Here is a 25,854-nt window from a genome sequence, read left to right as displayed (position 1 = left end):
GAAAATAGTATGTCTCCAACATTTCAGGTGATCGGCTTGCTTTTTCAAACATATTCATGTTGGAATGTCTGCTTGTTTTTTTTTCAACATCATAGACATTTCTCTTCCGAATTTTGTGTGGTGTGAAATCATTGTGATCTCTTTCAAGAGCCCATTTTCAAAATTAAAAATTAATGAAAAATATTAAATAAATTGATCAAATAGTTTGATACATGTGATTTATAATAAACTAAAATCTACCATTAAAATTAATATTCAGAAAAAACATTGTTACAATTATAAAGACGACAGAAAAAGGATCAGTCTTTAGAAAAATACATTTCTTTAAGAAAACAGTAAAATTCCCGACAGATTCTGCTGAATTTGCTGACTTTTACTCGAAATTTGCAAAATTTATCCTTCATATCAACCACACGGGGTCTCCTAAAGAAAAGGGTTGTTGAAGAAACGCGACTATGAATGAAGCTGAGACTGTCTCCCCCAAAGTGGCTTACGTGATACTCGAGCAGCCCCATGCAGAGACGAGCCTAAATTGAAAATCCCGGCCTCTCGAATGACTCCCGCGCATTCCATCACGTCTTTGCTTACGTGTCGGAGAACGAGGAAATATTTCGCTCTCCGTGCTTTGATGAAAGAACAATCCGGGATCCAGGGCTGAATGCTTGCTTCTTAATAATGAACGACAGGGTGGAGCAGCAAAGGCGTCGCGTGCTTTTCGATGCATCGATTGATCTGCCATTGAAACCTACGAAAAAGGATCGCTAAACAAGGTGTAGGCAAAGAACCTCTTGATAATCGATTCTTTGCCAAAGCTTCAAATGGGGGAGGTATCGACGGATCGATCATTGGCGCCTCTCGCTTCCCTTCGGACGGGTCAGGGGGCGGAACTTCCTGCCAGAGCATAATCTCCTTGAAAATTATAGAGGAACTCGGCGATCTCGAGGTTCGAGTCGATCGAAGGGATTTGCGGCCGGACGGAGTGGCGTCCCCATTACTTAAAGTCTTTCGTTGTAATTGAGAGAGAAACAGCCGCGCTGACCCGTCACGAGCCGGCAGACACTCAGACACGGACATGAATGTTCGCACCCCCGAGAAGCAATTTTACGAGAGAACAGTTTCGATTTACTTGTGATTGCGAGAAAAGTAACCTTAGTGTTCGGAGAAAAAGGTGTCTGAAGCGGGATTTTTGTTGACTTGGGCTGAGCGATCTAATCTCGCGACTTCGTCAGAAAAGTTCACCGACACACAGTGGATCGAGTCAATTAGAGTGGTCGGCTATGAGGTAATTTACTAAAACAGCAAATTTTTACGTTTATTTCGTACATACATATAAGTCGCTTTACAGCACTCCCTCGCGCTCTACGACTCCTAACCTCCACTGCTCTCTTTCAAACCACAAATCATGGGGAATTGACGTTCATTTCGTCCCATTTTAAATTTCAAGGGGTGCTATTATAAAAAAAAAAAATAAAAAAAAAAAAAAAAAAAAAAAAAAAAAAAAAAAAAAAAAATCACGAGGAAACAACTAAGACCGCTTTTAGAACCTCAAAGTTTTGTATAAACGGAGTTATAAGCGTTTGAAGTTGTCAAATTTTGTCCGACTACTCCTATTGACCCGACCCACTCCGTGCGACGTCTTAAATAATGAGCAGCAAGCGGTTTAGCTCATATTTGTGATAAAAATAGTGAAAAGTTGTACTAAAATCCGATTTAGGATTTCAAAAATTTCTTCATGATCCGAGTATACAGTATATCAGAATTTTGAATAAATTTTTCTCGAAACTATGTCTTTTCATAGCAAACTTCAGACCGCCAATTCGTGTTAACGTTATTGTGAGTTTGGTCCAAAATTTTAGAAGAACATTCCTTTATGCACAAAAAAAGAATATTAGTGGACATTAGACTGAACACCTACGTTTGCTCTCTAGAATATCCAGTACTAGCTGCTCAATTTCTTGGTGGTGTTGGGGGGGGGGGGGGGAGAAGCATATACTGCCACTCAATTTCTATGTCACCACCATTCTTAGCTTATTCGTGTGCTCTGGTTGATTTTAAAAAATAATGATCTATTTTGACAAATTGTACTTGAATTTATAGAAAGAGACTTTGGGCACACATTTTTGTCTGTATTACACGTAATAGCATGGGAACATCATGAGCTAATGAGAATGAGCTGAGGAAGAGATGCGTACAAAATGGCATATGACTGTTAAAACAATGTGCCCTCCTACGGGAAAATTCTTTAAGCTCGTGTTTTCAAGTGCTAGGATCTTTTTTCGTGGACCATCAGATTTTAGTGATTTCATCGAGATTCAAGGTTTTATGGGGGAAAATCTAGTTTGCATCTACTTAGTGTTTCCTAGTGCGCAAAATTTGTGTAATGCTTCCTCAGTACTTGTTTAGAGCGTCGCTAACATTGAATACAACTTAATTAACTTCCAAGTCGGTCAAATTGCATGCGTTTCAAAATGAAGGCGTTTTAAATTGTTTTGGAGCGACGCGAGGCGACGCACCGTTCTTCCCTCCGTTTCATTCAGTTACTTTGTCACACCGAGGCACAAAGTGGTGAAAAGACACGACTCGGCCTGGAGCAGACGGAGGTCTTTTCACAAAGTTCTCCTACAAGTAGACTTGTTTTGCATAATGCTGCTCAAAGTGAAATTGCAATACACACGCAAAATAAATTCATTTGGAAGAGACTCGAAAACCCTTGACTGATTACGGTCTCCACCGGTGCCCTTCGTTTTCCGTTTACCATCCTTGTCATTCTCATCAGCTTCCGAGCCTTCAATTTCGTTCGTTACCGCGCGATGAAAAACCGACATGCGCACGTTCATACGTTGCCAACTCCTTCTCCGATAAAACATTTACTTTTGGGAGAAGTTCAGAATACTTTTCCTAGAATTTTTCAGATACACCAGATCAGATTGCGGACAAAATTATTTGAAAAGTTGGAAGAAAAAGTGGTAACAATGTTTTCTGAAGAATTCTTGTTCTATCGAAGGAAAGTTGGCAATAACTGAAGGCTCATGACGTTTTTACTAAGCATGGTAGTATGCGTCCCTGTCTAGCATGTCTTCAGCAGGGTTTCTTCATAATTCCTTCATTTTCCGATTCCCTCGAGTTTCCAGGTTTTCTAGACCGAGAACCCTGCACCTGCAGGCTGATTGTTGAAATTGGACGTATTTATGCGAAAAGGAGATATGTGGAAGTGGAAAGATGGGGTGTGCTCGTTAGTGGTCGGGCCATAAGAATGAATGGGGAATATAAAGCGGCAGTGGCGTCAGCGGCAATGAGTGCGCACTCTAACGACGGGGAGATGGTCGTCGGGGCGCTGTAACTCGTGAGCCCTGTCCACAAGGCTCTCTTGCCATGCCCGCGGCTCATGAGTTAGCATATTTTGCCGTTTAGCTCCTTTTGATTTAATAGAAAATCCCGCTTCTCAATTTTCTCAAAAGGAGCTATATCCACTTTTACATTGTTTCTTATCACCCAACTAACGAGCACACCCCATCTTTCCACTTCCACATATCTCCTTTTAGCATAAATACGTCCAATTGATAGATAGAGTGATAGACAAGGAAGACATAAGGAGTATGGAGCGATCTTATTAGCTGAAATAGGTGGTTCTTAGAAACTAATGGAGAAAATGACGAACTAACTAAAAGGTCTCTCGTGGGTTGCCGTTAATGAGTCTATTACCTACCTCCTTTGTCCATCGCAACAACCCGCCTCCACCAATAGGATCCCTCCATATCCTTTTTGCCTTTTTTGTCCATCGCTTTGTCTACCAATTTCAAGAATCAGCCTGGAGTCTTGAACTATCGAACTAATGTCTCTTTTCAGTCTCCTTTCGAAGTATGAGCTTTTCGTTTGAGTAAGAATAGTCTGAATGCGTGCATGTACCAATTCGACGGTGTAAGTCGGCAATCACATAACTCGATTTGCGACGTCACAGACTTCCTACCATACTTTATTTTTCAAACAACGGCAATTCTTTAAAACTGCGTGACTTTTCTTCTCTGCGCGAAGAAAATTCTGCAAGACTTAAGAATGATGTCAATTTGTTCTCTTTTAAAAACAATAACTGGAGACGAAGATTTTCAGACACTGCAAACGAGATATGTGATTGCGGACTTACGCCGTCGAATTGGTCGTATTTCTTTCAAACAGATTTATGTGGAGGCGAAAAACATGGGGTGTGCTCGTTAGTTATCTGGCCGTAAGAGCGAATGAGAATAATAAAGCGTCACTGACGTCAACGGAGATGGATGCCGTAGTCGTGGCTCCTCGTAGTAGTCGTAGTGGTCATTAACTCATGAGCCCTGTGCACAACGCTCTTGTGCCATGCCCGCGGCTCATATATCCCGCATTCAGTTGGCACACGGTCCTGTTTGCTGAATTTAAAATCCCGCTTTTCCAATTGGACGTATTTCTACCAAACAGACCTATGTGGAGGTGAGAAGTATTGGGTGTGCTCGTTAGTTCTCTAGTGAATGAGAATAATAAAGCGCCAGTGACGTCAACGGAGATGGAACCGCCGTCGTCCCGCTTCGGCCGCATCGTCTTTAACTCATGGGCCCTGTCCACAAGGCTCTCTTGCCATGCCCGCGGCTCATGAATCCCGCATTCAGTTGGCACATAGGTCTGTTTGATAGAATGTAAAATCCTGCTTTCCCAATTCTTCAAAAGGTATCACGCCCACTTTTACATTGCTTCTTATGCAGCTTTCTAGAGCACACCCCATATTTCTCACCTGGACATAGTTCTGTTTGATAGAAGTACGTGGAATTGTGAGAGTGGGGGCTTACCCGTTGTGATCGTAGTCGTCGTCCTGTGAGAAGCCTTTGGTGAGGTAGGAGGGCCTGTCGTAGGGGACGCCGTTGCTGTCGAAGCTGGGCTGCTGGTAGCGGAAGTGGCTGCGGGGCCCGCCGCCGCCGTCGCCGGCCGGCCGGATGTCCAGGATGAGGCCCCCCGGCCCGGTCACGGCCTCCCCGCCCGTCCCCATCCCCGTCTGACTCGGGTCCGGCCCCGTCTGCGTCGTCGACCCCGAGCGCCGCCGCCGGGCGCAGCGACTCACCCGCGGGTCCACCCCCACCTGCTCCTCCTGAAAAATCAACGACATATATCAACAAAAGTACCATGTTGGCCTTGACTAGAGTCCCTTTATACTGAGAGTCAAGACAATGCGAATCCATTTCTGATTGGTTCCCGTATTTTAGGCCTCCACAGTGTCACAAACGGGAATAAAGATTACATTTTCACCAATTGCAAAGATTATCATCTGGAATGGACCAGGGAATTACGGGTTCGGCAAGGAACAAACGGAATGAGAGGAGGAACGGAGAAAGGCATTTGAGAATGAGCCGATCAAAGATTACGAAAAACGTTCAATTTCTGTAATCTTTATTCCCGTTTGTGACATCCATGAGCCGAACTGTCTTGACTCTCAGTATAAAGGGACTCTAGCCTTGACCAATCCCACCTAATGGGCCTCTTGCAAACTTTTGCTACAGCAAAAATAAGAGTTGATGCTCGTAGAAAGTTTCTCAAAAATCACGATGAGCGCATCGGCAAAATCTGAAATGCACTCCTTACTTCACAACTTGCATAAGAAATTGGCGTTTTTTCGAGCTCCCTGCCTCAAAAACGGTATACCATGGCACAGGTGAACATTTCGTTAGAGGAGTCATTCCACCCAACCCCTGCTCATAAGAATACTACGCAATATTCAACATAGCCGACGCCAATCCGCCAAAACACATGCGACGGGACGATGAAACTAATCACCTGATCACAATTGGCGTGTTAACATTCACATTTGTCTCGTGTTAATAGATATCTGTCTTAATTGACCTCGTGCTCTCCTCAACTTGCGCGCGGAAGCGTCGGTCATGTTGAGCAGGAATTGAATGACTTCTCCAACGAAATGTTCAATTGTGCTGTAGTATCCTTTTTGAGGCGGAAAGCTTAAAAAAACGCACATTTCTTGAGCAGATAGTGAAAATAGGAGTGCATTTCAGAGTTTGCCAATGCGCTCATCTTGATTTTTGAGACAGTATTTGTGAGGAACAACTCTTATTTTTGCTCTAGCAAAAGTTTGCAAGAGGCCCATTGTTTGTGGTTGACTGGTTAAAGCTGCGGAGAACACACGGGATCCAACAGTCAGGACTTAAAATATTTGATTTTTTTACATGAGAAGGTGAATTTTTTCTGGGCATAGAATTTCTCAACTGTAGAATATTGATCATTGTCAAGTGAACCGACGACTCTGAGCCGTCCGCGCCGCGCTATAAGCCAGTTCTGAACCGACTTGGCATCGATGCATCCAAATCTTCGATTATTCTACCCGAGGCCCCGTTCTCGTCAATATTTATGTGATTACTCAAACTTATTTTGTGCGGTAGGTAATTGTTCTTGTTTTCATTGAGAGTTTCATAGGTATAAAGCAAGTTCAAAATTAAATAGGTTTCTTTAATCCGGCGTAAGTCCGACAATTCACGAGTCCTGCTTTTCATCGATCACGCAGGAAGCTAGGGCTCATGAGTTTTTGGATACGCCCGTCTAACAGAAACCGACTCAATTGGAGTTGCTTATTTACTTGTATGCCCAACTTTTACTGCAACATTTTACGTTTGACAATGGCTTCAAACTAAAAGTTGTACGGAGGAGGCAAGTATTGCTTACAGGGGGAATGAAACTTCCAAAAATTTTACAAATCACCCTAAAATGACCAAAGCTGCCCCTTGAAAGATGAAACTGAAAAAGCGAGGGGCAGACAATTATCCTAGACAGTAGTGGAAGAATTCTGTCAAAACGGTCTGTGTTCTTTTTTCATTTGATTGGGCTAAACGAGAAATACATGGAAAATAATAAAATAGATACTTACATCTCTTAGGTAGAATGTTATTTTCAAATTTTTACAAAATTGAGGGTAAAACTCGGGGTACAAATCCAAGACCTCTAGAAGATCGTCCCGGTGAATCTTAAGTAAATCACAGTAAGTTAAGGCCCTGACGTTGCAAGACGATTTCCCTATCGTTGCATGTTTGCACGGATTCTCTCCGAAAATATCATTTTTTCCTGGAAAACGATACAACCCTTGTTAACACAAATTTCATGCAGATTCAATCATCATACAACTTTAGAGTAAAAAGAATCTTCAGCAATGTTGAGAACGATCTGATAATCGATCGATCAAAGATACATCCTAGATTTTGAGTCACTCATTCAAAAACCCACGAAAGTCATATTATGTAGGAATCCGTCAGTATTGCGTGCAAGGGATTTAACGACGAAATATTTTGAGCATAACATTACAAGAAAAATCACGATTTTCGCAAATTTACGATATTCATTCAGGACGAACTTTCAGCTTTATTCAAATTCATTCTCGATTACATCTTATATACCAGATACTTGATGCACTACAAAGTGATATAATTTCTTAACATATGTCCTGAAATTGAGAAAATACTCGATGAACAATAAACTATCGGATCGTTCTGGAAAATGATAAAGATTTACCTTGAAGCGTATTTTCGTTTCAGGAGCAGAAGAAGCATTTAAGGACTCGTCCGCCAATATGATTTTAGACTTTTGAAAATTTGTCTAGAACTTCGAGTTACCCGTCAGAAATACTCTTTAGGACCGATTTTCACAAAATTCGATCGAAAGGAGACCGAGTTCACTGCAGTTCAGCTTCAAAATGAGGAGGTTGGGTTTCGTACTGATGATACAAATATATCAACTCGGGTGTATTGCACAGTATCAAGCTCAATTGAAGGCGTTTTTCACTCCCTAAGTGGACAACAACGCAACGGCGAGTTGTAATGCGAGCATGCCTAAAAATACATGTCTAAAAATACGAGTTACCCGTCGGAAAATTAGGAATATTTCTTCTTAAAATTTCCGAATGATTGGTATGAAATCACGAATAAAATTCTTGGAAAATCGAAAGAATAATACGCCTTCCGGAAAATTCATGTTTCATTTAAGGAAATTTGGCAATGACCGAAGGTTCTTACTTGCCCTGCTTGAGTGTGGCAACTCAGCAGTGTATTTATAAATAATTATCGCTCCAACATGAAAAGTATCTTTTCCTTTGCTTTCAATATATTCATCAAAAGAGAGAAGAGTGGAAGGGGGTGTGTTGATCTTTAAGCTGCCATCATACCCCGCTAATTTTGCTCATGATGCTTCTTTCAGTGATTACGAGGTGGTTTTGACAATAGGTAAGATGAAACATAAAATGGGTGGACTCACCTAATATTGCCATCACAATGTCGTCTCGAAGAATCTCGATGGAGCCTCGAGACATAAAGTACAAATAAGTTAGAACGTCACCTCGATGCACTAAGGTGTCCCCAGGTGGCGCATGCGTTGTCTTGAACTTGAGTGATAACGCTCTGAAAATATAAATAAAAAAATATAAAACGGAGCATAATGTACAAAATCAATTTGTGATGGAGTCTTAAAGCCACCAACCTAATAATTTGACGGAAATGAGATATAATTTACAAAAATGCAAAAATAAAAAAATACCGAGAAACACTGAACAAAATTAAAGCAAATACCAGGAATATAGTCAATTTATGTCACCGTTGCTCTGACCATATTTTTCTTTTTTTTCCAGTGAGTCTTAGCTCATACAGATGAAATGTTCTAGTTTATTACCTCCACGTAAAATCTAAAATGACCGCCATTGTGTAAAAAATGTTCCTCGTGCACGTAAAACAAGTTACAGAGTACTTACATTATTATAATTTCAACATTTGCGGAATTAGAAGGAGAGTTACCTTAGACATCCTGGCGAGGCACCGCTGAAGGCGCTACAGTTAGTGAGCAAATTTCGATTCAGGTGAAGGCAGATATCTGCCTGAAGACACTCAGGGAACCCCTTCAAGACGCTGTTCATATCTATACCATTCGTGTAGGTCCATGCATGCTGTAAACAACAATGAAACAACAGGGATCAATCCACTTCTCAAACAGGATTTTTCCAACATTTTTCCATATTAATATTTTCCATCAGTCTTTGTACCCAATATATGAAGAAACTTCTGGTTACAGCTTGTGACACTTCAATTTTAGCAAATAATCTTTCCATCTTTAAAATTATGTGAGGACTCATGGTAGACAGCTTCAAACTAGGATATAATTTAATGATGGAAATCAAAACTTGGCGGTAGAAAAATGTGTCATCGCTGCAGATTCACCGTGAATATGTCTACTTACACTAAAAGCTGAATTATTTGTGTTTTTTCATTATTGAGGCTGAAAAATGAGGATCTGCTGAAGATAATGGTCAATAAATGTGACTTGAGTACATTGTACGAACCTGAAAATATTCTTCTAGTCGTTGGCGCAGAGGGTTGGGAATTTTGTGAAAGCGAATAAACTCCCTGACCCGGAACATTTGAATTTGATAGCGAGAAGTCCCTGAATACAGTCTTTGAATTATTGCTGAGACGTTACCAAAAATACTAGCGTACATGAGAGCTGAAACACAACACAGAGAGGAGATTGAATTATGTTGACTCAGCGGAGAATTAACAAATAGTGCACTGATGAACTAAGCAGGAACCGTTTATAAATTAACAAATTCACCGAGAATCAACTAGACTGCATCCCATGTTGCAGACTTGTCTCGTTAGATTTATTCTCCTATGAGAAAATTGAGCAATGAAGCTTTCTCCTTAGGTATGCCTACTTGTACTGCCGTGCTAAGGAAAAACGCCGTATGAACGTACGAGAGTTGCCAAATTTCCTTCAATAAAATGTTTATTTTTGAGGAAAGATATGAATATTTTTCCTTGCCATTTTCAGGAGCTTTACGTGAAACAGCGAACAATATTATCTGAAAAATTGGAAGAAAAATATTCATAGGTTTCCCAGAAAATTTGTGTTTTATAAATGGAAATTTGGCAACGCCTGAAGGTTCATGCGGCGTTTATCCTTCGCACGGCGGTGCAGTGTGGGAAGGACTGCAATTGACAGGCGTTGAAATGCAATTATTCGTGTTTCTGGGATAGCCATGTTGTATCCGAATAACTGAAGGCGCTCGTTAGGTGCGGCGCTGCGAGGCCTTGAGCGCTGGCGTCGCTCGCTACTCCCACTGTGGTAGTTTGATGTCAAGATTCCCGCGGATATTCCCGAGATCAGGGTGTACTCACTCGCAAAATTTTTAGAGTCTCATTCAATCTCTTGTGGGAAAGGAGGAGAAATAATATAAAACGCGAGAATTACGTTTTTTACTGATTTTGAGTTTACGTTTATTAACTGATTCTGGTTGAATCCATCTAAAGCACATCACGCTCATGTTTGTTACGCACCCGTCACGTAGGTCTAAGGGCTGATTCTTCAAACTGATAAGCTAAGCGATAGACAAAGAGAAAATGGAGCGAGCCTATTGGTGGAATCGGGTGGTTGCAATGGACAAAGGAGATAAGTAATAGACTAACTAACAGCAACCCACGAGGAGCCCTTTACTTAGTTCATCAATTTCTCCCTTGGTCTATTAGAACCGCCTGTTTCAACCAATGGGATCGCTCCATTTTTTTTCTTTTTTGCGCTCTCTCCATTATTTCCGATAATTAGCCCGCATTGCCTTTCTGAAATATTAAATCACACCTCCAACAACCCTGTCCTCTCCCCCACTAAAAAAGTGGCTTTCCCGTTAAAATACTCGTATATTTTGACCGCGTTAAGCAGAGAGGAACCAAAAAAAAAGCCAGCGATTGTCAAATTTAACTAGGCAATTTATTTTTTTAAATGAAAACAGTTTTGCGGATTTTTGTGCTTTTGGTGAATTTTCTGCATAGCATGGAGAAAATTCCTCAACATTTTTTAACGCACAAACGTTCTCTTGTAAAACAATTAAATTATCCAGTTAAAGTGGGCAATAGCCAATGTAGCTTGGTTCTCTCTGCTAAATGCGGTCCATTTTCAATAAATCTACAAGAAAATATTAAAAAAATCTGCGCTTTGCACGGATGTTCACGTGATGTTGCGGAGTGTGGGAGTACCTCTTTGTCTCCTCCCTTTACGCACTGGTTACGTCGGACGAGACTTCTCTCCCCGAGCGTGACATAATTTATGAACAGACCTTTACCCCATACCCTTTATCATGGTTTTTTATGGCTTTTTTACAGCCTTTTTTATGACACTGCAAGATTGGGAACCTAGTCTTGGGACCTGAGTAGGACACTAAAAAAATCGATGGTGAAGCTACGATACCACGAATCGTGGTCTACGACGTTGCAGATTTCCTGTCGTTTAGTACAAGTCTGAAAGGTGACTGATCATCATCGTTATTGCATACAATTTCGTGGAATTAAGCCCTCCGCTGATAGCGTTTAGCAAATTGATAGCAATCAAGCACTTTGTGCTTTCGATCGGCCATTCGTAAACCAGAATACTTAGTGCCGTGGCGTGTTATTGCCTGACCAGTTCAACGACACGATGACAAAAAGCTGATGATAATTTGTATCGTTTTTCTTGAAAAACCCGCAAATGATACGAACCAATTTTTTTAAAATTAACAATCCTGACTATGTATTTTCCCAGATTTAATAAAAAAATCGAAGACTCATTATCAATTGAGGAAAATAAATAGGTAAAAAGGATTAAGGAAGAATAGGGAGAATAAAAATAACAAGAGAAAGAAGAAGAATCTCTCCTCATATAATATATACTTTTTAAGAGAGTCATGTATAACTAAATTGCGGATAAAATTGTCTGAAAAATTGGAAAAAAATGTTAAGAATATTCCTTGTACATTTTTTTTCAATCGAAAGAAATGGCAACGTCTGATGTTCTAAAAAGTTAAAAAAGGCACGGGAATACTCTAATGTTATATTGCTACAAAGAGTCAGAAAAAGGGTCCTCATTGGAGAGTGTAGTAAGTTGGGCAACACGGGATTTGAGGACTAGAACTTGCAAATTGAGCGGATCGATAGCCGGCCAAGTGGGCGACACCTTTAATTTTTAAACATGCCGTGATTGTTTACGCGCCAACGCCAATTATTCTTCGATTGAACTCGAGTCGAGGCACCGCGCACTGCGGCGCGACGCTACGCTCTCGGATTCACGCCACAACACGGCCTACTTGCCATAGAAAAAGGAGGAAAAAAGGAGAGAGAAGGAGAAAAAAGGGGAAAAGGAGCGAGAAGGAGGAAAAAAGAAAATTGGGTGCACTGCACTGCGGGAAATTCTGTAACTCACACACAATGAGCAGTCCCAGAAGTGGATTTCCGTTGAACCCGCTCTTGCCGATTTGCTCCCCCGCTTTCGTGATTTACACGTCGAAGCCGATGGAATGGATGTTTCAAAGAATGATGGAGTTGAATGATATTTGGATTGCATTTTGCAAAAAGGAACCAAGAGCATTCAAATGTTGCTAGGATTGTGTAATTTACATTCTTTGCAATCAATTATTGAAATCGTGAAAAAATTAAATTTTTAAAGGTAATTTTCGTCACGCATTTATAGTTTTTGGGAGTTAAGATGAAACTTGTTTAGATGATCAGTTTATATTTGCAAGGTAAAACAAATTGCACAATCTTAGCGACATTGGAATGCTCTTGGTCCCTTTTTGCAAAATGCTATCCATTTTAAAAACTAGGAGGCATACATCATTCCTTCTCATAGAGGGAAACCTGCCTCATGGCCATGGCGCAAAAACGGGGATTTTTCTGGTCCTGCAGATTTGCTATTCGGAATGCATGTAAAGAACCTGCGCATGGTGAAACCCTGTCGAGGCAGAGGCGTAGTGTTTTTCCGTCGTTTTAGCAAAAATCCAGTGACAATTAGTTATGTATGATCAACATTAATTTCACGCGACATAACATTTAAGTGATCTGAAAAATCGTTAATGCGTCGACGCTGATTTGGAGCACCTCGGCTATACCTAATCGCACGTGCGGATCGAATGTACGTTTTGTGGGGGTGAAATACGCTGCTCTCAGTTGGCTATATTTTGCCATAGGGAATTACTATTTTAGGATAATTCATAGAAACACGTATCTACGCAGGGAGACTAATGGCACACACGTTGTTTCTAAAATGAACCAGAACAAGTAGTTCCGAGTCGCAAAACTGATGGCCCCAGTGCGATACCACGTATCTCTGCTTGCGACGTTGCAGACTTCCTGTTATACTTTATTGTTTCTTTTGAAAACTAGTCAGTGTATTTTCTCGAAAACTTCCTTGATTTTTTCTTCTCTATTAGCAAAATAATCTATCTACATTTCAAGCTATAAAGATGGCCTGTTTTTTTTCAACAAAATATAAAAGGAGCTAAAATTTTGAAACATCACAATAGATATAAGTCGTTTCGCACTTGGCCATCGATGTAAGCGATTAATTTTCCTGTGCAAATAAGTGTTTTGCCAGAAATGGTAAGTAGTTTCTTACTTCAAAATGTACTTGAGTTTTATTTATATACTCGTAGTTGACTTATTTCTCTTTAAATAAATAGAATAAGAGCCGGAATTTTATAAGACCGTTATACGGAGATACGTGGTTTCACACTTTGGTCATCCAAATGTAGTCTAGTTGGACGCATTTCTGTCAAACGGAACTATGTGCATTATAATGTGAGCCCTGTTATGCATATATTTTTATGGGCCTCAGGGCTCATGTCTTAATGCACATAGTTCCGTTTGGCAGAAATACGTCCAGTTTGCATCTCATGCTTGGAGAAATCATGCGATTGATCAGGAAAATGGGCGGACAGAGGAAGTTAAAATAGGAGTTGATACTCACATCCAACTAACATAACACAGATGGTGAAGGTTTTCTCGGCGTCGGTTGTGGGGGCGACGTTGCCGAAGCCGACCGACGTGAGAGAGGTGAATGTGAAGTAGAGGGCCGTGATGTATTTCGACTGAAACATGGAAATCAAGCACGAATAAATTAATGGCCCATGAATACACTCACAAAGTTATATATTTGCATTTCACACCCAACGATTACAGATATAAGAGCTAGAATTTTCCTCCTGCTCTAACTTACTTTATTGTTTTAATCTGCTAAATGCACTGCGGAGCTTCTTCTATCATTAGTTTCCTTCAACATTTGCCGTCAGTAAGGCACTTAGCATATCGATGGTGAAACTCCCAAACAACGTATCTTGTTTGCGGTGTTTTAAAACGCAAAACGCAACGCAAACGCAAAAAATCAAAGGAAGGAAAAAATTAGAAATGTAAATTACAATCAATATCATTCATCTCAGGATTTTACAAGCAATTCAATTATGTAACGGAGCAAAAATCGGGTAAAATTACAAAAAATTGGTATTTTGCACAGGGCTGCCTTGTAACAATTTTGACCTGAAGGCAAGAGTCGAATAGCAGCCGTACTCCATAGAATAGACGGTGTACCTGAACGAGTTTAAATTATTTTATCTGCCACGATCAGGAACTCTTTAGATTCTTGAACTACAGTGTCTTTTGAGTCAGTTAAGCTAAAAAAAAAAAAGAAAAAGAAAGAAAAAAATCTGTCGAGATCCTGGATAAGGAAGGCGATTTAAAAGTATGTTGGAGTTATGACAGCTAAATCGCCCGGTACCTAGTGAATCTCGTTATATTATTGAAAAAAATTAACTCGAAAGTTTAATGCCGGAGTTTCTTATATACGATTATTTTAAGCACTCGAGCACGTACGCTACCAATTTTAGCCATGTGGTGATTTCCAGAGAGCCGATGATTGAAGGTATTTCTCATAGAACCCTCCAAAAATGGCTTCCTTTTTAGGCAGGCAATTTGGCCATCGAATTAATGAAAATTTAGTTCCAGCACGGAATTATGATGAAAACGCACTAAAATTCTGTCCAATTATCTTTAGTCCAGGCATTATAGAAAAAATAGAAAAAAAAATTTATATATAAGGTTTCATGTGCCCAAGTTGTTCATTGGGGTGCCAGGGACTCCCAGCAAAAAGTCCCCAAGAATCCCCTGTACGCTCGACCCCCCCGCCCCCCCAAAACCCCCAAAAAATCGACCTTTCCTCGGTTTTTCGTAAATATCTCAAAAAGAATTGGTTTTAGCGAAAAATGAGTTATCTAGTGAATAAAAGTTCATAAAATTTCCAATAAAAATGACTTCTATGAATTTTTTTGTAAAACGACTTTGAACCCCTCAAAATGGCCGCCGAAAAAACGGGCATTTACGGAAATTTCAGTTTTTTCCCGAAAATGCCCATTTTTCTTTGAAACGGCTGCTCTCATGTAAAAGTTAATGGCGGATTCTGAAAGAGCGTTGAATTTCACATCAGAAATGATTAACATCGATCATTTTAGACTCACAGTCGATCTACGGAAATACGATATATCGAAGCTCTTCCGCCCGGGCCTAACAAATCAAGTACTGGGTAGTTACTCATTTAAGTTTACGGTTCTGCTGGAGCAAGGAAGCGTTCAATTATCGCGTAATGCATCTGAAGAGGGAGGAGAGTCGGGATTCTCTCATCCAGAAAACAGAAATTGTGCATTGAGAGTTGGGGGGGGGGGGGGGCTGAAAAATAGAAATAGAGCATTACTTTATAATTAAATGATTCCTCTTTTTCACTTCGATTTGTCTCTAGTAAAGCAATAAAACACATTTTTAAATGTTCACTTTTTCACTTCGATACCTCCAGCTCCAGTACAGATGGTTGTAAGCGGGGGGGGAGGGGGGACTCAGATTTTTTGAATGATTATCTTTTTAAGCGTAAGGTGTTCATGTACTACTTTGAGCTTGAATAGAGTCAATTATAAAACCGTGCTAAAGAACAAATGATCAGTATATTAATCACAAATAATATTTTCGATTTGTTTCACTTAATAATCATTGTGAAGCAGTGTATTCTAATTAATTACAATTACTTATTCGAGAGCAAGTGGTTGCCCAATAACTTTTTTGAAGGAATGTCCAGCTGTAAAACTTAGAGAAAAGTCTTAAAATAATCGTCGTCTTTTTGGCCTAAGTGCGTAATTGCTTACAACTTTTTCTCTCTTCTTTTCCATCTCTTTTTCTTGTTTATCTTCTTCTCCTTCTTCTTCCGCCTTATTGCCGCTCAATTCTAGTGTTGCCCTCGCGTCATCCGTATTGACCTTTTCTTCTTCTTCTTACTCGTCTGTATTAAGCACAAGCGAGTTATCACACGAGATGCCGTTGCAATGCAAGCAAACGTTTGAACATTTCAGGCCTGTTTTTCTACAACCGCACGATTTTCTGCAACCCTTAACACAGCCACAGAAAATTGCGTCCAAAACTTGTTTAGGTGCAGGCCCTAAAGTGGTTCGTACAGGAGTAAGCTGCGGATCCAATTTCCACCCCCAATTTAAAGGCGAGAGTGCATTACCGAGCCACGTTTGAATTTGAAGGAATGCTCTAAAACCGTGCAATTTGGCGGCATCTTCTGTCGGCGGTAGAATTTCGAGACTACTTGTTTTAGCCGTGACTGCACCTTTTTTAAACCTGATGAAACGATGTTCGTTCAAACTTTCGATATTTTTATTTGCATGATAAAGTCCGATATATATTAATCGGACGCTGCCTATTAATAATATGATAATAAATATGCAGATATATAATATGCTTGGAATAAGAATGACACAGCCACAACGCGGATCGAGGGTGGAAGTCCGTGCAACTGCTAGAGATCAGTTCTCGAACTAATCGCAAATCGCAAAACATAGGAAGGAGCCCGACGAGATAAATTCGATGGGGGGCAACGAGAGGCGAAAGGGGAATTTTTTTGAAACCGAAGCCCCTGAACGAGCTACATATAAGCCCCCCGAGTTCTAGATAAGAAGGGCTCGTCCAGTGTTGCTAGGTATAATGTCCCTCCACTCCTCGGGCCATGTATTTCAGCATTAATAATTTTTCTGTCATTTGGCAGCTAAGTACATTCCTCCAAAATGCGACAATGCGAAGACAAAACAAAAAACGTGGCCTCATCTTTTCACATCGACGTCTTCGCAGGCTTGGACCATGCTTATCGTTCCTGTATGTTAAACCGTTGCGCGGCTAAGCGGAGGAAGGGTAATGGGTGACACCCCCCCCCCCCCCCCACAATCACTACTCCCTTCCCTCCGATAATGGCCTTAAAAAGGAGTAAAAGGCTAATACAAACGACCCCCGAGTGAAAAAAGTATGACTTTAGTGTCATTAGAACCCCGGCCGCAAATGTTTAACTACCTAGTACTTGATTTGTTAGGCCCGGGCGGAAGAGCTTCGATATATCGTATTTCCGTAGATCGACTGTGAGTCTAAAATGATCGATGTTAATCATTTCTGATGTGAAATTCAACGCTCTTTCAGAATCCGCCATTAACTTTTACATGAGAGCAGCCGTTTCAAAGAAAAATGGGCATTTTCGGGAAAAAACTGAAATTTCCGTAAATGCCCGTTTTTTCGGCGGCCATTTTGAGGGGTTCAAAGTCGTTTTACAAAAAAATTCATAGAAGTCATTTTTATTGGAAATTTTATGAACTTTTATTCACTAGATAACTCATTTTTCGCTAAAACCAATTCTTTTTGAGATATTTACGAAAAACCGAGGAAAGGTCGATTTTTTGGGGGTTTTGGGGGGGCGGGGGGTCGAGCGTACAGGGGATTCTTGGGGACTTTTTGCTGGGAGTCCCTGGCACCCCAATGAACAACTTGGGCACATAAAACCTTATATATAAATTTTTTTTTCTAATCGCCGATTTTTGATCTAATATGCCTGGACTACTGATTTTAAGCTGATGAACGGCAGTTCACCGCAAATCGCGGCTGTGTGCCAATGCCGCATATCAGCTTAAAATCAAGATAATTGGACGGAAAGTTTAAAATTAATTTACATTTGAAGGTCAGTACAATAAATCGATATTTTCTTCCAAATTCAGCAAAAGGTAGCAGTTGATACAAGCATGATTTGTACAGCAGTTATTCGTGCTAAGAGATGTCTTTGTAGTTTTAACAAGGAATTGAAGACGAAATACTTCAGGATTCTCGCAGAGCTGCCCTCCGCTCGCCATTCCGCGAAAGGAGTGGTGAATGCCCGGAGACTCAAAACGCCTTCCCTTCAAAGCGTAGGCAACACGGGAAGCCGTGGAGCCCGAATAGTTGCATCCAGACGTCATAATAAAATTGACGTAATTCTACCGAACGGAACTGTGTGCATTAAGACATGAGCCCTGACACCCATAAGAATTCATGCTTAACAGGGCTCGCTCACGTCATAATGCACATAGTTCCGTTTGACAGAAATACGTCCAAATTAACTAGGTTTTCTGCGAACGTGACACTAACTGAGGGCGCTTTGCTTGTTTATTTTACACCTCAACTTAATACCAGGGTTGCATACTGTGCTGATATCGTAAACTATTACTAATTTATTCCAGAAGTCTACATTCCACTTGGATTGCATTTTGCAAAAAGGAACCAGGAGCATCGAAATGTTGCAAAGATTGTGCAACTTCTTTTGTCTTGGGAGGAAAACCTGATTATCCATTCACAGTTTCTATCTCAATCGCCAAAAACTGTAAATTTAAGACAAAAACTACCATGTATATTTCATATTTTTTCATGATTTCAGTAATTTTATTGCAAAGGACGAAAATGCACAATGTTAGCATCATTAATGCTTCTGGTTCCTTTTTGCAAAACACATTCCACTTGATCTTTCCTCAAAATGCCCCGTGAGTCAACATTTTCCCGGTCCCTTGACTATCCGATCCAGCGAGATTTCACCGTGTTCCTACTCGGCGCAGCCTTTGATCTGCCTTCTCGAAGTCAATCCTCCGTTTCGGATACACCGACTTCCGAAGCCGAGTGAATCATTTAACGGAGATTTCAATTTCATCGGTCTGACGCGGGGCAAGCGGCTGCCGCTGCGGTTACATATGCAGCCGAGCCTGAGATTGAAACTTGTTGCGCGCCTCGCTGAGATTTCGCGGGGGCGTCCGGTCCCCGTCGACAATCGCGTTTGAAACCCACCCCCGAACCACCATGACACCGCCGTAAACTTTTTCTCTCATTAAATCCGCAACATCGACACGAGTCACGTTTATTCCGCGAAACTTTGTTTGACGAACTCCCCTCGGTGGCTCCGCTCTCGCATAATGAAAATCGAGCCAATATATGAACGCATTTGAATCAAAAGGAACTATACACATTCTGATATGAGCCCTCGAATCCGTAAGAATAAATTCACGACGGGGCTCATGTCGCAATGCGCACAGTTCATTTTGATCCGTATGTGGAAGCGAGTGGGTGTTTCGGATTCGTATGCATTTCATCGTTCGGAGGTAACGAGACTGGATGGCATTTTTCTGCACACGTTAGGAAAATTGTTTGTATTGGCGCAATTAAATGCGGCCGGATTCTCGATTCAACCGCTTGATGAACCCGCGCGCACGGATAGATGGCCGTTTATTGTTTTTCGAAACCAACTCGGCCGAGACCATGGTCGACCTCTATTCGAGGGGCTTTGCATTGGCAATAATACAACAGCCATAGTTAGACTGCAGAAACGCCTACCTGGCATTGCAAGGTTTCCTGTCATACTTTATTATTTGAATAGGAAACTATTCAATGTCATATTTTAAAAACTTGAGTGGTTTTTCTTCTCTGTCGAAAGAATGTGCATTTACAGCGCACGAGTCACGATGTAAGTTACTTCCCCTTAAAAAAATAAAATAGGAGCGAAGATTTTGAAACACAGCAAACGATGTACGCGTTTTTCAGTTTCACCGTTGGTATAATATACTAACGTGCTCAGGAGGAACGCCGTATGGACCTTTATGCGTTGCCAAATTTCCTTTGATAAAACACGAATTCCCTAGTAAACTTATGAATATTTTCCTTCTAATTTTTCAGATAATTTTGCTCGCAATTTCAACTAAAGTCCCTGAAAATGTCAAGGAAAAATATTAATAAATTTCCTCAATTGGACGTATTTCTACCAAACAGACCTATGTGGAGGTGAGAAATATGAGGTGCGCTCGCTAGTCCTCTGGCCGTAAGACTGAATGAGAATAATAAAGCGCCAGTGACGTCAGCGGCAATGATGGAGCCGAGCAAAAAGGGGGAGCTGGTCGTCGGGGCGCTTTAACTCATGAGCCCTGTCCACAACGCTCTCGTCCCATGCCCGCGGCTCATGAATCCCGCATTCAGTTGGCACATAGGTCTGTTTGATAGAATGTAAAATCCCGCTTTTCCAATTCTTCAAAAGGAATCACGCCCTCTTTTACATTGTTTCTTATGCAGATTTCTTGAGCACACCCCATATTTCTCACCTGCACATAGGTCTGTTTGATAGAAATACGTCCAATTATGAGCATTTCATCGAAAGACATTTAGCATCTCTCGAATGTTCATACGGCGTTTTTTCCTAGCATGGCAGTATATAATGGAGTTCTTGCATGCAGCTGACACATTCGATTCAATCAGCTGCAACCTGGTATATAGTGACTAGAGCTAGACCAGTGCGTATGGAAGGGAAAGTATTAGTCCATATCAAAACTTTCAGTCAAGACAAAAACTAAGCTACTAACTAAAATGTTGAGTTATTTCGTGATATTCAGCTCCTCGCTTCTAATTTTACTAAAAAAGAGGACATGAGCTTACCCTGATCGAAGGTCCTCCCGTGTTGTTGGGAAAGTAGGCTTGTTGCGTGTCTTCCGCCAGATGATCTAACCAGCCAACTTTGGCTTTTAGCCGCGGCCGCTCTGCATTTCCAATTGCATACCTGCAAGGCGAAATAATATTACATAATAGCACATCCACATAATGCGTACGTAATACATTAAAGGCGGCTCCACTTCAGTGTTCTCAAGAATGCTCCATGTACAGACATCGTAGTCCCGTAAAATTGTGAATAATGACATGACATGAGAGATACTTTAATTCATTACTTTATTCTTTAGAAATATATTGATTTTTTCATTCCAGATGACTGAAGTTTTTAGACATGGGAACTGGAGTTCAATTTAGGGAACCGAGGTTTTTGTTAATCATACCAGGACTCTTATTTTTTTCGGAAGATTTTGGTAATCTGAACTGAAATTCGGTTCGAGGGACTGAAAACCTCAGTTTTCTGGACCGGATTACTTCAGTATTCCAAATAAACTGAAGTTCAGTCCGTGAAACCGGAGTTTTTTTCCGTGTGAGGGCACTAGAGGGTCTCTACGGAAACAATAAGTGTTAGGGGTTATCCAGAAGAATTGTTCACACAAGTTCCACAGAATCGTGTTTTAATGCTTGATTCTTGTAGATTAACTTCAAATAATAAGATTTATTCAAATGGCAGCTTCCTACAGTTTTAATACTAACCGAGATATCGCGGTTTAAAAAGTTCGGTTTATGACGGCATCCACCGCGGTAGTGACACTTGGTTTCTTTTACCTTGCTTTAATCCGAATTTTACGTTTAGTAACCAGAGCAAATGAATATATCTCTGAAATGTAAGTCTGACTGTATGTCTCTATGTTGAAAGCAAGTTGGAAGAAACCGATGATGGCGTCACTTCCGCGGTGGATGACGCCATTACCGAATTCTTCAAAGCGCGACACCTCTATTGATATTGAAAATATAAAGTTGTTGTTTAAACAGATCGTATTCGCTGAAAAAAAGATTGGTAGAATTTACCAGAGGAATGGTTACCTGAACCCCTGGTATGGTAACTTTTACCTTTCTTCCGGCAGAATTATTGACTCTGAATCGACGCTGTGTGACATACAGCTTGAAGGAATGGTACATTCTACCAATCGTTTCTTTCCAGTGTTCGTTTCAGCTGATCTAAAAGAATCAAGCATCAAAGCACGATTCCGTGACCAGCGCAACCGATCCATTTCTTGTGCGATATGGGTATTTGCGATTAATTGCGCACAATTAATTACCATGGTGATACTGCAATATTTTGGTCAGTAACCCAATTTATTGGGGTATCACCAGAATTAATTAGGATACTACCATACTTAATCGAAAATGTCCGAGTTGGGGCATCACCCCTCCCTCTTTTTTCCACGTCTCTTCGTCTCAAAAAGCAATCGATGTTTCAATTCCAGCCTTTCACTTTTGGACTGGACGCCTGGTCCGATCCGGTCGGATCCGGCGCCGAAGATAAAATGGCATGACGTCACGGATGGTGGATGGTGGTGGGTGGGATGGGTGGGGGGGGGGCTGCGGGGGATAATTACCAGATGCAGGCGAGCCAGTGTGCGATGAGGGCGAAGGTGGCCATGAGGAGGAGCAAAACGGCGGCGCCGTACTCCGAGTAGCGGTCAATCTTCCGAGCCACGCGCACCAACCGCAGGAGCCGCGCCGTTTTCAGCAGCCCAATCAGCGTTGTAGTCTGCCAAACAGAATCAAAACACCCGATATTGGTCAACGTGTCCCCCGTACGTGCCATTCATTCATTTGAATTGCATTTTCCAATCCAGAACTACGATTTCTGCCTCATTCGTCAAAACACTTATGTGAATCGGGTTAATGATGGAACATGCGTTTTTTTTTTTTCAAAACTGAGCCAGGAATCGTAGTTCCTAATTGCAAAATGTAGTCCATTTCATCCAATGAAATTTTATGAAAGTTTCTCCCATCGACTTCGAAAACGATGTTGGTACCGTGTTGAGATTATGATTTTACAAACATTGTCTGTTTCAGACCGTGTTGTCACTATGGATTCGTCACGGATCGCATCAGGGTTGCACTTTTTCATGAAAAATAAATTTCACGTAAAATATTTCATGAAATTCCAAACATTTATGAAAGATATTGAAAAACACCGGTTCCTTCTCATGTTTCGCAAAATGTATAAATTGTGACTTTCTTCTGTTTTTGAGCGTTTTAGTGCGGGTTGCATACTCTAGCCCCTGAAAAATATGAGATATTTCACACAGCCTCGTGAAATTTCATGAAATGTTCACGGAAATTTCCAATATTTCATATTTGTCATTTCACGCGTGCAACCCTGGATTGCATACTCCGGCCGTGAGAATTCTATAAAAGCTTACAAAACTTTTTCACCAAGAGGAGACTTTAGTGGATTTAAAATGAAACGGGGAGAAACTTTCATGAGATTCCATCCCGGTGTGCATTTTGCATTTCTGCCGAGAGGTTCTAGCGGTGAGAACATGCTATCAATTCTTGGCGTGGGTCATTAGTCGCGAAAAAGCATGCTCAAGTCAGAACTTACGAAGAGTGAACAATTGAAATATACTAAGAGCCATTCAGTGCTCTTGCGTTTGTACCAGACTCATTTTCCTCAGGCCACAAGGATCCAGTCAAATTAGAAGGACAGTTGAGCGATCTTATCGCACCGGATGGCATTCAGGATGCTTTTCATTTCCACCCTTCAATTGGACTCCATTTTGCAAGGAGAAATTACTACTTTGGACTTGCCTATAAAAGCATGAATCTGTACAAGACAATTGATGGCACGTTTGTTATTTCTAGAATAAGTTAGAAATAGTAGTTTCAACTTGGAAAATGTAATCCAATTTAATCAGTCGAAGTTGAAACCTTACATCCGTCCTGGCGTCCGATTCGAGGTCTGAAATTTATTGGAAAGTTCACATGGACCACATTTTGCAATGAGGAGCCACTATTTCTGACTCACTGTATAAACAATATAAATGCCATTGGTTTCGCCATGCAGGAAGGTGCTTTTATGGAAAAACCAGAGATAGTGGTTCCTTATAGCAAAACTAACTCCAAATAATGGTTCTCAGGATGGATGTTGGATTTAAACAAATACCTATTCTATTTAATTCAATCGATGAGCTCAGCTACGACTCATCTAAACATGGTGTCCAAAATTTAATATACCATACTTTACTTTATAAATTTAATTACAATACTTTCATAAAATACGAATTTATTGGGAAAGTTGTAAATATTGTTCTTCCGATTTATCAGAAAATTTCGTTTGCATTTTTATCCTAAATATCTGCAAATTTCAAAAGAAAAATGCACAACTTTCTTCCAAAATAAATTTCCTGACAAGGAAAATTCGGCAACATTCAAATGCTCATAAGGCGTTTTTCCTTAGCATGGCAGTACTCCCGACTCAATTTTTCCCAAACTGTGACTTACAGCAATATCGTCGGTGTAACTTGGTCCAAACCACGTATCTGCGGGTGCGGTGTATTGAAAACTGCTACGCACTCAGCGATTGACTTTGTTGACAGTAGGGGCCATAAGCAATTCTATTCCTTGAAGATGGGTGGTTCCATCATCGACTTTTTCACGCGCGCGGAGATAATGAATAGACTAACAGAAATCGGGTTCTCAAGACTGGGTTGCCGTCACTAGTAGATTCCTACCTCCTTCTGTCATATTGCAACAACCCGACATAGACACGACAAAGCAGCGATAAGACATAGCCGACCAATCACGCTTCGCCTTTTAACCTATGTCATCTATGTCGATCCGACAAACCAAAAATGTCAATAATCAGGCTGCTGCCTTGTAGCATTTTTAAAGGGTCCAGAGTTGTTTTTCGGATTCGTTTTGAGGGAGATGACAGTTTAAAATTCGAGAAAGAAGGAGTCCAAACTCTGTAGACCGGGCTCTAATTTTCCAGTTTTGATTGCAAAGAAAAATGATAATTTGCTTCCTACAGCATTCCCAAAATAATGGATTTAGCTACTTCACAAGAGCTTTAAATTCACATGCAGTGAAACTCGTATCTCTTCGCAAATAAGTAACTAAGTTTTTGAAAATTCTGCTTGTCGTATGGCTGAAAATACTAAATATTCATTCCGGCGTGACCAAGCGACGACCCAAAACTGCTCGCATAGTGAGAAGATATGAAGAGAAAGTTTTGGGTCATCGACATACAAGCAGCGAAAAAACAAAGCAATTTCACGGTATGACCAGTGGCGATCGATCATTGATACTTCCCCCTTTGAAGCTATGGTAAAGAATCGATTATTAAGTTGTTTGCTGCAAACACCCTGTGTATCGATCCTTCTCCATGGGTTTAAATGGCAGATCAGTCGATATATCGCAAAAGCGCGCCACACCCCTGGGCATGACAAAGCACCGGAAATCGAATTAAGCTCATTTGCTTCCGTTTTTACGGTATCAGTGACCCATTTTTGCAGTATTACGTCGAAAACTTCACAACAACATGCATCGTGCATTATGCAAAATAATGTGTGTATAGTTAACAACAAATTTGATACGCTTCCAGAAGCTTTCGTTTGAAAGTTAGCTCAAACGAAATGGGTGTATCTAGGTGTGCACAGGATAAGCTAAACGCAATCTGCTCCTCAGAAAAAAATGTTTTTCTACTGATACTGATGACATGCGGAGAATGTAAAAATAGGGGAATTTTTTGGCCGATAAGCGGCTCAGCCCCCGAAAGGCGCTTTGCGCTCTCCAGTTCAAAGCTCAAAAGCTATTGTTTCAGAGAGAAATACATTTTGAAGACCGCCGTAATAAATGATTTCGTAAGTCACAAGCTTCTTTTGCAAATAGCATAGTGGCACAAGTCTTTTGAAATAAATACAAGTTGCTCAAAATGATGTATAAGGGAAGCAGTCAACTCTTTTGCTTCTAAAAAGACATTTGTGACACTGAAAATTGTGTTCCTAAAAAGGCGTATGCGACACGCTTGTTTATTGCTCATTGATCTAATAAGGATACTCATGTTATATCGGGACCATTTCGAGTCCATTTTGCAAAAGGCAACTACTTTTTGCGGCTCATTTCAGAAACGACACATGTGCCTTTATTGTTCCTTTACATATAGGTCTTTCTATGGATGAGCTAGACTCAGTCGAGAGATAGACTGCTTCGTAGCAACATTGAAGTCACACAGATTTATCATATTAAGATGACATAAAAATCATGTTTTTGATGGGTACGGGATATG

The 25,854-nt window shown here is 40.8% G+C and overlaps 1 protein-coding gene across 16 annotated transcripts in view; it reads right to left on the bottom strand.

Moving 5' to 3' along the window:
• sei (potassium voltage-gated channel seizure) overlaps positions 1-25,854 on the bottom strand; it is a 380,532-nt gene that overhangs the window by 25,852 nt on the left and 328,826 nt on the right. For all 16 annotated transcript variants that reach the window (XM_019055545.2, XM_019055548.2, XM_019055549.2 and 13 more), the window contains 8 exons: positions 22,172-22,326; positions 20,601-20,721; positions 13,768-13,888; positions 9,341-9,501; positions 8,799-8,947; positions 8,266-8,408; positions 6,890-7,083; positions 4,812-5,107 (listed from right to left, as the gene is read on the bottom strand). In XM_019055545.2, coding sequence (XP_018911090.2) covers positions 4,812-5,107; positions 6,890-7,083; positions 8,266-8,408; positions 8,799-8,947; positions 9,341-9,501; positions 13,768-13,888; positions 20,601-20,721; positions 22,172-22,326 — 1,340 coding nt within the window. The remainder of the gene's footprint in view (positions 1-4,811; positions 5,108-6,889; positions 7,084-8,265; positions 8,409-8,798; positions 8,948-9,340; positions 9,502-13,767; positions 13,889-20,600; positions 20,722-22,171; positions 22,327-25,854) is intronic.

Source organism: Bemisia tabaci, chromosome 5 (assembly GCF_918797505.1).
Source record: "Bemisia tabaci chromosome 5, PGI_BMITA_v3".
Lineage (NCBI taxonomy): Eukaryota > Metazoa > Arthropoda > Insecta > Hemiptera > Aleyrodidae > Bemisia > Bemisia tabaci.
The sequence above is the reverse complement of the archived record's forward strand: the minus strand, read 5'-3'. Positions and strand labels throughout refer to the sequence as shown.